This window comes from Meriones unguiculatus, chromosome 8, assembly GCF_030254825.1.
Source record: "Meriones unguiculatus strain TT.TT164.6M chromosome 8, Bangor_MerUng_6.1, whole genome shotgun sequence".
NCBI lineage: Eukaryota > Metazoa > Chordata > Mammalia > Rodentia > Muridae > Meriones > Meriones unguiculatus.
Window position 1 is genome coordinate 45009593 of NC_083356.1, and position 14914 is coordinate 45024506.

The 14914-nt window shown below is 39.6% G+C and overlaps 1 protein-coding gene across 2 annotated transcripts in view; it reads right to left on the reverse strand.

Moving 5' to 3' along the window:
• Mtbp (MDM2 binding protein) overlaps positions 1–14914 on the reverse strand; it is a 66545-nt gene that overhangs the window by 11620 nt on the left and 40011 nt on the right. For both annotated transcript variants that reach the window (XM_060389408.1, XM_021650063.2), the window contains 3 exons: positions 9954–10071; positions 7106–7261; positions 4088–4183 (listed from right to left, as the gene is read on the reverse strand). In XM_060389408.1, the coding sequence (XP_060245391.1) occupies positions 4088–4183; positions 7106–7261; positions 9954–10071 (370 nt within the window). The remainder of the gene's footprint in view (positions 1–4087; positions 4184–7105; positions 7262–9953; positions 10072–14914) is intronic.

The window sequence follows — 14914 nt, forward strand, 5'->3', positions numbered from 1 at the left end:
CAATCCTGAGTGAGGTAACTCAGAACCAGAAAGACACACATGGTATACACTCACTTATAAGTGGATATTAGCCAGATAGTACAGGATAACCATACTGTAATCCACAGACCCAAATATACTAAATAACAAGGAGGGCGCACCGGAGGGTACTTGACTCTCACTTAGATGAGGAAATAAAATAAACATGGCAAGTGTATAGAGCGAGGACTGGGTGGGAGAGGACATGGAGAGGGGAACAAGAATGGAGATCAGGTATGAAGAGAGCAGAGTTGGGGTTGAGGTGGGAGGGCAGAGGCTAGGATAAAGGAAGAAAATCGATGTGGGGAGCAGCTCTGTGACAAGCTAGAGAACTGGGACAGGATGGGCTCCTGAGAGGATATGGAGTGAGTCTAGCTGAGACTCCTAGCAGCATGGGATATGTAGACTGAAATGGCCACCTCCAATATCCAGGACTTCCAGTGGAGTGAAAGGGACACCAAGCCACCCACAAAACCTTCAACCCAAAATGTGCCCTGCCTATAAGATATGCAGAGATTAAGAAGGAGCAAAGATTGAGGCAATGGCCAAACAACGACTGGTCCAACTTGGGACCCGCCCCATGGGAGAAAGCCAACCCTTGAGCCTATTAACGATACACTACTCTGCTTGCAGACAGGAACCTAGCATAACTGTCCTCTGAGAGGCTGCACCCACTGCCAATCATCAGGTGGAACTCGGGGAATCTTGTGGAAGAGTTGGGGAAGGGATGGATAGACCCAGAGGGGACAAGAACTACGAAAGAAGAACAGAGACAACTAGCCTAGGCCCATGAAGGCTTACAGGGACTGAACCACCAACCAAAGAGCATGCATGGACTGGGAATCTAGACCCCCTACACATATGCAGCTAATGAGCAGCTTGCTCTTCATGTGGGCTCCTAGCAACTGGAACAGGGCTATCTCTAACATGGACTTGTGGCCTGCTTTTGGATCACTTCTCCCTGGCTGGGCTGTCTGGTCTGGCTTCAGTGGAAGAGGTTGTAGGCTGAGCTTACCTGATGTGTTGGGACAGGTTGGCATGGGGGAGGGGAGTTCCTCTACTATTCTGAGGAGAAAAGGAGGGGATATGGGGGAAATGGGTGGGAAGGTAGGGCCCAGATGTTAAATGAACAAATTAATGAGAGAAAGAGAGAAAGAGAGAAAGAATTCCAGCACTCAGTTGGCTTTCTTTTTTTCTTTTTATTCAATTTTGATACCATGCCATGGGTACCTGAGATGGTCCCACCCTATGGTGGTTTAAATGAAAATGCCCCCACAGGCCTATAGAGAGTGGCATTATCAGAGGTGTTGCCTTGTTGGAGGAAGTGTCCCATAGGATGTAGGCATAAGGTTATTATGCAATTCAAATGCTGATTTCTGTACTACCAATATCTGGTTACAATCCTTGTTCTGAGAATCTCCTGTCTTAATGATATATAAACTCTGCTTCCCAATTGTCCCCTAATATGCCAATGAGGGAGCTTACAGCCACTTGCTAAGCAGAGGAGAAAATAGGGATGAACTTCCTGCCAGGCAGAGGAGGAGTCAGAGGAGGAAGCAGGGGATTCAGCCATGGTCAGATGTGCAGGAGGGGACCAGTAGAGAGACTCAGCAAGGAAAGCTACAAAATGGAAGTATAGCTGGGATGCGTGCTGGGAGGAATCCAAAATTAGCTTACAGCATTACGAATAGAGTTAATACTTCTCAGAATTGTGCTGTAAAGCTTGTGAAAATACTGTAATAGAGTCTCAATTATTTATGTGATAGCTGGTTTTGGAGAAAAACTAAGAAAAACATACAAAGTCTTAAAAAATTAACATTAGCAATAGGCGCTGGCTTTGAGGTTTTAGGAGTTCAAACCAGGCCCGATGGCCCACTTTCTCTTCCTGCTGCCTGCCAATCCAGATGTAGACCTTTCCAGCACCGTGTTTGCTTGTGCAAAACATGCTTACTTCCATGATGATAATGGACTGAACTGTAAGTCAGCCCCAATTAAATGGGGTTGTTGTTGTTTTGGTCTGGTTTGGTTTGGTTTTTCACAAGGAAAAAAAATAGGGCTGGGTGTGGTGGTGCACACCTCCATTCCCTGCACTAGGGATTAAAGCAGTGGCAATTTACAGGTCTCTGTAAATTCAAGAGCAGCTTGGTCTACATAACAAATCCAAGCCAGCTAGTACTATTTAATGAGACCTTGTCTCAAAGAAAGAAAGGAAGAAGAAAGCCCAACCAACCAAACAGCAGCAGTTGGGGAGAAAATTCAGTAGGTAAGAGAGCTTATTATACATTCATAAGGACCTAAATTCAGATTCTCAGCACAAAGCACAAAAGGCTAATTACGGCTGAGTATTCCTGTAAACCCAGCTTCAGAAGGAATGAAAGCAGAAAAACAGGATTGTTAGAATATTACTGATGACCAGTTTTGATGAAAAAAAAAAAAAAATCACTGAACTCTGGGTTCAGTGAGACACCTTAAAGGGAATAGGCAGAGAACAATAGAGGAAGGAATCCTATATCCAGCTCTGGCCTCCACATATGCATACACAGCCACACAACTACACAACCACCCCCACACACGTACACACACTAACAAACACGCACACATACTCGCCTCCACAAACACAAAACAAAAATAACTGAAATGTAAGTAAATAAATAACAGTAAAACCAACGAGAAAAAGGGGAGCTGCCCCCCCCATTTTTGAAAGCAGAGAGTTAGCTTTAAATGGAGACACTAAAAACAATGTTGACAATATCCTTTAGAAGTAAACACTAAGGAAAACTGAAGCCAAATAAAGCCAACAACGTGCTTCTGAAAAGTAAGACTGGAAGTAGGAACCAACAAAGAAAAGAATGTGATATGAAAGTTGGGGAATGATCTTGGGACAGCTTAAGTGGCGATGGGAGAGAGGGGTGGAATGAGGGAGGTATAGTGCTCTTAACCAAAACTAAGGCTGGCCGAAAAAGCTACATGAAAACCTACTACTTTGTAAACCAAGTAAAAACTTTAAAGAGTTTGACTGTAAGCACCCTGCTTGGGTGAATGACGATGCTCCCAGAAGACAAAGGTTAGTGAAAATCACAGTGCCAGATATAGGGCACCTCCCTATGAATCACTGCTTAGGGCAGCTCTGTAAGGGGGAAGTGAAAAGTAGATAGCAAGATACATTGTATGCATGCATAAAATTATTGAAGAGTAATTTAAAAGAAAAAAATTAATGGCTGCAGAGGTCATAGATCATAGAAGGAACCTACCTACTACTATTGTTTTGCTAAATATCTGTGCTGTGAAACTGCATTCTCAACACTTATGTTTATATCCATAGACTAGTGCTGTTCCCAGCCTTGCTCAGAGAGCCTCTGTGTGCTGGAGGCAAAGGTTAACAGAGACTCATAAATGGTGCAAGTGCTGAGAAAAGCCAATTCTTGAGTGCTCAGCCCTAAACTGTACCTTTTTAGCACACCCAGGGAACAGCACAGAAACAGAGGCAGAAGAACGCTAGAACTGCAGCTCAGGGACAAGTGCTAGACGACAAGTGCTTCTGGATAGGACATGGCCATTTGACTTACCAACTCACAAAGCTGTGGCCACCAGCACAGGAGCTGCACAAGATTGGGCCTATCAGTCTGGGATTCAGTGGAGGTCCCACCCTCACTGAGAAACCACTAGCAATGAATGGTGCTTAGGTGTGTGTTGGAGGGGGTCATTTTCTTCAGTAGGATAGCCACTGAGCGGTTGCTCTTATCTGCTACACATGCATACGCAAGCAACACTAACAAAACTTAATTGTAACACAACCTACAGAAAGGCAACAGGGTAGTTGGAGTGAAGTTTTTTAAAGAGAAGAAGTATAGAGGGAATGAGAAATGGATAATTTTAGTAAAGTACTGAGTAACTAAAAACATGTTTAAATGAACCAAAACTAAATACATTTTTTAAAAAAATATGTATTACATACTATTTTAAGGACATACATTGTTTAGGGACTATATCAATTTATGCTATTTTATTTCACTTTCACTCCACACTCATAACAAACAAGCTGTAGCAACAAAGAAGTGTAAAAACTTACTCAATTCCATGGTAATGGCATTCTGAGGCTTTTTCAAAAGGTAAGACCTGAAGTTTCCGAGGACTGAGTTCTGGTGTCAGAACGAAAGGTTTTTCCCTGAAATGAAAAGGGTATCATGTGTATTTAAAGCCTACTACATGACAGAAAGTTATTTTCAAGAAAACAAATCTGACTTCCACCCCTTCATATGAGGGTTTATTTGTTTGTTTGTTTGTTTGTTTGATGGTGTCCTGGTTAGCTTTTTGTCAACTTGACATGAGCTAGAGTCATTTAGGAGAGGAACCCTCAACTAAGAAAAGTATCTCCATTGGACAGGGTTTTAAGCAGGCCTGTGGGGCATTTTCTTGAGTGATGATTGATGTGGGAGGGTCCAACTTACTATGGGCAGTGACACCCCTGGTGAGTCCTGGATGGCATAAGAAAAGAGGCTAAGCAATCTGTGGGGAGCAAGCCAGTAAGTAGCACCCATTCATGGCTTCTGCTTCAATTCCTGCTCTGAGTTCCTTCATGATGTACTATTTTCAGAAGTACAAGCCAAATAAATCCTTTCATTTCCAAGTTGCTTCAATCTGTAACTTATCACAGCAATAGAAACCCCTCGTAAGGTATAAAGCATACAAGTTAAGGACGCTGGATGTGATGGTACAGGCCTGCAATATCCCAGCACCTGAGATGTGGAGGTGGAAGGGGCACCATGACTTCGAGGCCGGCCTGGTCCCTGAAGTGAGTTTAAGGTGAGTCTGGAATATGGAATGAGATACTGCTAGGTGGGAAGAGTTAATGTATACTGAAAAACCTAGGAAGGAAATGAGATGGGTTAGATCTGTGTTACTCTTTGCCTCATTTGTTTTCTGTGCCTCCATTTTAAAAATTACAATGGCATTCCCTGAACAAAATTTTATGAAAATGAGTAAATCAAGAAAGGAAGATGATTTTGTAATGTAAATTCAGAAAGCAACATTATTCCTAAAATGTATCACCCTGACCCTTGTTGAAATGAATGTGTGTTCAGTTGTTTAGTTAAAACATTTTCACAGAGGAATGAAGTTAACTTGAGTCTTTGGTAACAATAAAAGTATTTATTACTTACTATAACTCAAAAAGTGCATTTAGCCTGTCATTTATGTTAGTTAAGAGTCAGCAACTTACAAGGATCAGGCCTAGAGATGAAGTGCTGAATTCAGTTCTTCTGAAGTAGGTTTCAATCAGCAGGCCCTTTGAACTAATCTTAGGTTGAACATTCATAAAATACCATTGCTCGATTCCTTCCTCACCTAAACCCGTAGGGATACTTGAATGGGAGAAGAGAGAGGCTGCTGCAGTCAGATGAAGATCACTGGGTTCTCCTGACATGTGCCTCCCTTCCTTGATGAGTAATGAACCACTGGTCTAATGGAATCAGCCACAGTCCTGGAAGTCAGAACTAGCTCCATGGACACGGGCAAGCTCTGCCACAGTGGCTGCTCTTCACACAGTGAGGTGCAGAGGGAACAGAGGTGTGGAGGCAGGGCTGGAAACAGGGTGCACTAACGGGAAGGCAGGGAAACCCAGAAAACCAAACTCTGCCTCTGCTCTCATAACCCACCCCACTCCTGCCGGGAGTAGGAAAAGCTGCCCTGCTGCAACCAGAGATTATGTATGGAACTTAACAAGCACTGGAAATTATTACATTAAAATGTCAGTCACGTGCCCAGTAATGAATCCCAAAAATCACCTCATATGCTAATACCTTTATTTAAGGTGTCCCACAAAAAGTATCATTAATAAATTGCAATGACCTCATTATTTTGATGAGGGATCTTTCAAACAAATAATCTGTAAGACAGAACTCAAGTATTTCACATTTTACTCTTCATCGTTTCTTATTTCACTCCTTCTTGCACATTCTAATTATTTAATTTTACCCAGGGTACAGAGCATCACTGAGAAAGCACCCTTTCTCCCCAGTACCATGCACAAAGGCAACGATGCTCTGACTCTATTTCTGAGATAACTCAAAACCCCTCTAAAATGTACCTTTAAGATCATCATAGTACAATTCAAAACTAGCTTAGTAAAAGTGATTGAAGTGAGATACAACCTTTATGATCCTTTAGGTTTTTAAAATAATGGCTTAACAATGAAAAAGAAGTTTGGGTAGTAGGCAAATTCTGCAATTTTCACAAGAAATTGATGCTACATTTTATTTATCTTTACATTTTATTTTATTTACTTAGCCAATGTCAACAACAGCCAGTATTTGTTAATTAGCAATTTAATGGGTGTTGCTTCTGATGTCAATTTACATGTCAATGTAGATGATAAATTCATACTTGGTTATGTCATCGTTTCAAAAGAATCTTTAATATTTTCTCACCTCTTTCACTTGAAAGGCCATGTTTTTTGCCATAAGTAGTAATGACTGATATCACCATGCTAAGTAGTAGCAAAATCAAAACTAGACAGTAATGCAGAAGAGAAAAATTTTTATATACATATCTGCAAATCAAAACCTAACTTCTTAAAACAAAACTTCCGGGCCCGCGAGACAGTTTGGCAGGTAACAGCTCTAACAAAGCACCCTTACATGACCTGAGTTCAACACCCGGGACTCATGCAAAGGTGGCAGGAGGGAACGGACTCCATGAAGTTGTCTTCTGACCTGTACATGCGCACTGTGTCACACCTGAGCCCTACACACATTATAAACTCTCAGAAGAAGAATAAATGAAACAAAGGTAAGAAGAAAAAAATTCAATCGTTTTTCAATTTATATACACAGTAGAAGCCCCTGCCCCTGACTTCTATGGGAGATGGGCTGAGTTGTCTTCATCATCTTTGTTTTCTTCAAACCATGGCCACAAAGCAGAAGGCCATTTGGTGAGTGTAAATGTGAGGCTATTAAGTCTAGTGATAAACAGTGGAGGCAAACCTGTGAATTTTGCCTCAGCACAGAGCATCAATTAGCTACAGGGGGAAAATACAATGCTATTTTTAAGTGACTTTTAAAAATTAATTGCAGATAAGTTTATAACTCACCCCCTTTGAATCTGTAATGGCTGAAGATCTCCGACTGGTAATCCATCCGAGGTGAAATATTTCAGCAATTCTTTAGCATCCAGTAATGTGATTGAGTCCCGGGGACCCTCTTTATGGCCCAGCAACTGTTCAGATGAACGAGGTAATGGGCCAGTTCTGGGAAAATAATTTGTATAGTTTTATTAAAGGTGCATTCAAACCCACTGCAGTCAGGAAATGATGATGAGAGCAAAATCCATTACAAAGAAAAAAGGAAAGTTTAGAATTACATGTCCAGAGAAGACAGGAACTACAGACTCTTCAGATATGACCTGTATGTTAAATAATCTGTAGGTCACACTGAAACCTGCAGTTTATTTTAATCATTCCACTACATAAATTACCATGATTATGTTATTTATTAAATATAACACATGTTAACAATTCAGTACTGCAGAGTTACCAAATCTATAAAGTTTAAATTTAAACTGAAATCCCACAATATAAATTTTGGAGGCCAAGAATGGAATGTTCCAATTTTCTCTAAATTTAAAAGATTACTTAAAGCATAGTCATGAAATGAGACGGTAATAGAAATTCTCTCCAAGGTCTCCTCGAGCTATGCTTACAGCATCGTGAATATACACTGAATTATTATTACATCTGAAATGCATGCAGGACTTTGCTTTTCCAAATGATTTTACCTAAAATATATTCTTAATCTTCACAAATTTCCTTGAAAAAATGGAACAGGTCTTACAGCAAAACAATGTAACACCTAGTGAGTACTTTATAAAACGCAATCAGCACACCATGCCTAAAAACAACCATTATTCCTATTTTTCAGATAGACTGAAACACACATCAGCTACATTACAGACTGAGGATTGCACAGCTATTTACAATAGCTCAAAACTAGACTGACTCCAACTAGGAGCTGCCTCTGCCTTTATCACTCCATAAACCAGAAAAATCACACAGCAAGCTACTGAATGAATGCATGCATGAATGAATGAATGAATGAATAAAATACTTTTTTAAAATTATTTCTTTTCTGTGCCATGGTGTTTTATGTGCATGCATGCCTGTGTGAGAGTGCTGGGTCCCCTGTAAGTGGAGTTACAGACAGTTGTGGGCTACTTTGTGGGTGCTGGGAATTGAACTCAGGTCCTCTGGAAGAGCAACTGGTGCTCTTAACCACTGAGCCATTTCTCCAGCCCTGAAGAAAATACTTTCATCTCAGAAAAAAACGTTTCATTAGGTCCAGAACCACTTACTGCTCTATCACCATGAAATAAATAAAAATCTTTCAAAATGTCAACATGAGTTTAATCACTCAGCTTCATATTAATAAAATTTAAACTTTTTAACATTTATGTAGTGTGTGGATGCATGTATGTGTGCACATGTGTGCAGTGCGTGTGCATGTGTTTAAGTCCAAATACAACTTGTGGGAGCCAGTTCTCTTTCCATCATGTGGGTCATGAGGATGGAATTCAGGACCAAGTACCTTTCTTTTCCTGCTAAGTCACTGTGCCAGCCCCAACTGGATTCTATTTTACTTATTATTCAAATGCAACATTTTTACAAACAATCCTATGATTAAAATACTAGTGTTGAGTTTTAGTCCTGTGTTTCTACACTCTGAGGATCTGCACATGCTGGCAGGTCCATTTCCCCTCTCTAGCCCCGTTATTGTTAAATGGAATAGAAATCTAATAAAAATAGTCAAGCAAGAAAACACACGGACATTTTCTATGAATTGCATACTCTGGGTGGGCAGGAACTACATTGTGAGTTTAATTTAATTTCTATGCAGCTTCTTTAATAGTATCTTACAATGTTCCTTAATCAGTCCTGATCACAACATTGTTACAGGCTAGATGCAATGGGAAATGTATAATTTGCATTTATATAGAATCCCAAAACAAGGATAACAAAGCTGCTTTTAAAAGACTAATTTGTGATAAACTGAACTGCCAAGATATGTGTTAGGTTAAAAAAAAACACAGGCAACTAAGATTAAAATGTTTGCATTCATCCTGTCATAACTTTAAAGAAACTTCATACTTTCATAACTTTAAAGTGAAACTAGGATTTTTATTCCCAATCTTACATGGTAGTAAAAATCAGGACACAGGTTGTTGAGTGAGTATAAAACCAAATTCTTATGCCTTCTGGGTTTCGCCACAGAATGGTTCTCTATTAGTTTGTTTTAACACTAAAAAAAAATTTGAAAACATGCAATGTAACTTGCTCTCACATTGGAATCTGATGTGTTTTTCCTAATGAATTACCTTTAGTCTTTAGTTACCACTCTATAAATATCACTGTAACATAGTAATCAGGGCTCACTCTGATTTGTGAACCCACAATAACGGCTCACAGTTTTCTGCACAGTCTGACTCCAGCAGAAGCAAGGAAGTGAGGGTGGATGGAGATACACAAGCAATAAAGAAGATACAAAAAACATCGCCCTTAGTGTTTAGAGAAGAAATGTAACACTGAGCTGAAGTGTTTATAAAGGACTCAAGAAAGAAAGGAGATGCTCGACCCAGACTCTGAGTGTCTAACAAGCTTCTGGTTCAAGATAGATTACACACACACACATTAAACTCTCCATCCAAACTGAAATCACAATGCTCAAGTACCTGAAAGCAAAACCCACAACAGGGTTAAGAGCAGGAAGAACAAAACAGAGGGGCAAAGAGGTCAGAAAATTTTAAGAAAAGGTAAGCTACCGTAGCACATCAGTGTCAACCACGGAGAAACCTCAAGAAGAGACTATGTCTGATTCCCTTTCTAGGAGGCCACAGGGAGAACTCATGTGAAAATATTGAACATGTATTTCTACAAACTCAAGTTTTACCTCATTTTTTGTTTAGATTTTTCAAAAGTTTCTAAATTCTGAAGAACATGTCTTTCTGGCCATTCCAGAGGATTGGTTTCCATTAGAGTTGAAGAATAAGGTTCGACTGTACTGGCATCTAAAGAGAGCAAAATAACCATCAGTACTGAAAAACACTAACATAACGAATGCTCTATGTGAAAATATATCTCACTCTGCGTGTGATGACAACCACCTGTAAGCCTCGCACTTGCGAGCCTAAGTCAGGAAAATCACAATTTGAAGCTAGCTTAGGCTTTATTGTGAGTTTAAGGCCAACCTGGACGAACTAGTGAGACTGTCTCTAAACAAACAAACAAACAAACAAACAAATGAATAAATAGTGATAGGTATACACACAATGGAGTGAGTGAGTGTGTGTGTGAGGGCTAAGAATTCAATTGAGACATTTGTTAAAACCTGTCAAATGACTTGAATTGTATAAAATGTTCCTGAAAAGATTATTGGATATGAAAATAAAGTATCTTCAGATAAAGCTTATATGCTATTACTGATAAGATGCAATGAACCTGTTAAGACCCACATGAAACAGATGTACAAGTTAGCTATTCTTAATGACAGAGTTCAGATGAAAGGAACCCACTCTATACTGAACACAATAAATGCTATGTGACTTTTATACTAGAAACAGAATTCTGTCTGAGGAAAATGAAAAGTTTCATGTTTTTTAAAAAAAAGGTTACTAAGTCTCAAAAGTATAATACATGACCAATATATGTGCTTATAATGTAATGTTCTCAAGGTTACTTCTGAAACAGTTCTCACTTATCTGTTAATTGGAGGTGCCCTCAAATCCCTAAGGTCAGTGTCACTTGACTCCAGAAACAGTGCAGGGGAGGACCATCTTGCTGGTTACTATGCTGCTGGTTACTAGTCTGCACGTAACTGTGGAACTCGACAAAGCCTAAAAAAGTATTAGCTCAAACACTAACAAAATTACTAACAGTACCACTTTTTTGAATTGTAAACTTACCTTGATTTAAGAATTACTTTACAAAATGAATGAACTAATTAATATATAAAAAATAAAAATTTAATTAAAAAAGAATTACGTTAAACTACTATACAGAGTTCTAATAAACGACCCAAGATGGCTGGACTTTCACTAATGACAGAATACCTATTTTATGTTTGTAAAGTATTACAAAAATGGAAGCAACTGCCTCTTATTTTTTCTCTACTTATCAAACTAACCTTGACTATTTTAAAGTATCTTCTAATACCTACATTTAGATGCCCTCAACAAACATCATCAAAACACACCATTTCCCATTTCTTATTAACAGTGGTGAAATACATTTTATAGGGTAATGAGCTTTATAGCAAAGCAATGTGCTACTTAATGGAGACATGGCTTTGTAATAAAAACATACAGAAAATAATCAATACCAGTTCTGCACCATTGCACACTCTGAATTCATAAGAGGATTCAAGTTATCTTTAAAAAATAAACAAATTGTCCCTGCATATAAAAATAAAATTAATTACTAACTGAGTATATAACATAGAAATAGGGCTCATGTAGTCCAGTACTTAAGAACAGTGAAGAAAACTAATAAATGTCAAGTCTTTGGAGTAATATCCAAACATAATTCTTACAGTAAAATAAAATACAATATTTTATTTATTTGCCTCTGAGGATACTATACCATGCCCCTCTTAAAAATGTAGCAAAAGGCTCCCGGAAAAAAAAAAATCAAGAAAATTATTTTTTGTAATATCTTATTTTACAAGATAAAGAAATAAAAATAGACTCAATACCATTAGGAAAACAGGAAAAAGTGACCTTCACATCAGGAAAGAGAAAGGTAGTAATATCACTATGTGTGGCTAAAGAGGATAAGCCATTACAATCTTACAGCCAAAGAAAGAATAAGTCACAATGTAAAAGTGGTATTATTAGTGCTATAAACCATTTCATAAAGCAATTATAAACATAATACTAAATGTTTGAAATAATAAAAGGGATTATAATATCATTTTATTACTTCTAACAGCTGTTAATAATATTATTATTATTATTATCAAGCTCATTTACACAACCTTGCCAAGTGCCCAGAAGTGCCAAGAAGACACTCGCTGTGTCAGACATGAGGCACCACATCCACTGGAAAGCCTCCAGCTTCAGCAGTGAGTTAATAAGCATCTTCTACATGTGACTTGTCACTTGTTATACTTGGTAGGGTTTACACAGAAACAGTACAAATCATCCTGTATTGCTACTAACTACAACTGTGTCTGGTTGCAGTGTGCCACCATTTGAAATTGATTGGCCTTACTAGTTTACATGCAGATCAGTTTACATGTAGATGTATTTATTCAGATCAAAGCTACCGGAATGTGAACAGTCACAACTGTATTTTTAGGAGTCAGGCTCGAATGTGCAACCTGTCAACTTTCTGTTCACATTCTACAAGTCTTCATCTATTTGTTTAGGTGAGTAATTTGGGGAGATCCTCCTCCTATATGCCAGGCTCTGTGCCAGGTCCGGCAGCTAAGGAGACAGCAAATAAGTGTGTCCTGTACCCTCAAGACACTATGGTGTGCAGAAGATAAATATCAATAACAATCAGATAGATTATGCACTATTTAAATTTATGCCACGTGGGGATCTGGAAAAGATCATCCTGAGCGAGCCATCCCAAAAGCAGAAAGATGCACACGGTATATACTCACTCATATAGACATATAATAAAGGATAAACCTACTAAAATCTGTACACCTAAAGAAACTAATCAAGAGGGAGGACTCTCGCTAAAATGCTCAATTCTTATCCAGAAAGGCAAAGAGGATGGACATCAGAAGAAGGAGAAAAGAGGGAACAAGTCAGGAGCCTGACACAGAGAACCTCTGAAAGGCTCTGCCCTGCAGACTATCAAAGCAGATGCTGAGACTTATGGCCAACCTTTGGGGAGAGTGCAGGGAATCTTAGGAAAGAAGTGGGAAACAGTAAGATCTGGAGAGGAAAGGAACTCCACAAGGAGAGCAACAGAACCAAAAAATCTGAGCACAGGGGTCTTTCCTGAGACTGATACTCCAACCAAGGACTATGCATGGAGATAACCTAAGACCCCTGCACAGATGTAGCCCATGGCAGTTCAGTATCCAAGTGGGTTCCATTGTAATAGGAATAGGGACTGTCTCTGACATGGACTGATTGGCCTGCTCTTTAATTACCTCCCCCTGAGGGGGAAGCAGCCTTACCAGGCCACAGAAGAAGACAATGCAGCCACTCCTGATGAGACCTAATTGACTAGGATCAGAAAGAAGGAAAAGAAGACCTCCCCTATCAGTGGACTTAGGGAGAGGCATGCATGCAGAGGGTGGAGGAAGGAAGGGATTGGGACAGGAGGAGGGAGGGAACCACAGGGGAGATACAAAGTGAATAAAGTATAATTAATAAATAATTAAAAAAAGAAAATAAATAAATAAATTTATGCCATGTGAAATAAGAAAAACAGAAGAGTACCAGTATGATGGAAATAGTTTAAACTAGGCAAGGCCTGGGAAATTATCAGAGAAGACGACACCAGAACATCCACAGAGTAGCTATAAGTAGTCAGAATTCTAGGCCAAGGACAGGGAGTATGTAAAGCAACAAAGGAAAATAATAGGACATGCCCCAGGATCAAGCTGACTGTTGAAATAAGGAAAGCAGAAATGTGCTTTTTTGGAAATCAGACACAGCACAAGACCAATATCAGCTAAGGACTGTATAAGCCACAGAGAGGATGATGCAGTCTGTGCAAACAAGAGCAATTAGCTCAGTTTGAGCAAAGGAATGACATAAGGCCTAAGAGGTAAAGCAAGCTCACCTATAGCCCAATGCTAATAGCATCCTAGGCTTGATTGTCCAGGTCACGTCAAGAAGTATATTCTATCACTCAGCTCCTTCTCACTTCCCATGCAAATCCTCTGGCAAGCCAAACCTCTCTCTTGACCTCATACTCAATGGCTAGTCTATTGGCTGCTTCTTTTTTACAAAATCTTCTCTCATTCTATATTGTAAACATCACCAGAAACCCTCCAAATCCCTGGGCTTCTAGCAAGGCTCTGTAACTATTCCACACTGGGTCAAGTCATGTCTTCTAAATGTATGTCAGTTTACATAGCCAAAAACATGCAGCACTTACTTCACAACACTTAATTTAACACACAACTAATCGTCACAACAATCTATCCCACTGTGCTGGTTTGAATAAGAATGGTCCCTCTAGGCTCTTATGTTTGAATGCTTGGTCCTCAGTTGGTCAACTGTCTGGGGAAGATGAGGAGGTGTGGCCTTGTTGGAGGAGGTGTGTCACTGGGGCAGGCCTTGAGTTTAAAAAACTTGTCCCATTCCTAGTTAGTTCTCTCTGCCTACTTGTGGAGCAAGATGCGAGCCCTTAGTTGTTCCTGCCCTTTGTTCTACCCTGATAGGCTTGAACCTTCTGAAACCATAAGCCCAATTACAGACATTTTTTATAAGCTGCCTTGGTCATGGTATTTTATCACAGAAATATAAAAGCAACTAATATATTCACACCCTTCAATTTAACAGTAAGGACAGGGAAGGTGGAGAGATCAGAAAGTGTGCCCGCCATTGCACAGCAGGTAAGCTGCCGAGCCAGCATTCAGCCTTGCTATTCTTCCAGAGCACACACTGTAACCAGGAAGCATGTTCTCTCGCTCAGGGCACATTACCCCATTCACAAGTGACACAGTAATGTCTCCACCGTTCTTTGTATATCTCTGAATTGCTATTTGATATTGGTTCTGCCACTGAACAACAGGAATAGCACAGCCGGCAGGTGACACATTTGTGGTGCTTATTGTCTTCTAAGTATTAACTCACTTAATCCTCACACACAAAAAAACCATATAGTGAGCCAAATTATAACTGCCATTTTAAACATAAGGAAACCCAAATGTGGAGGTTAAGC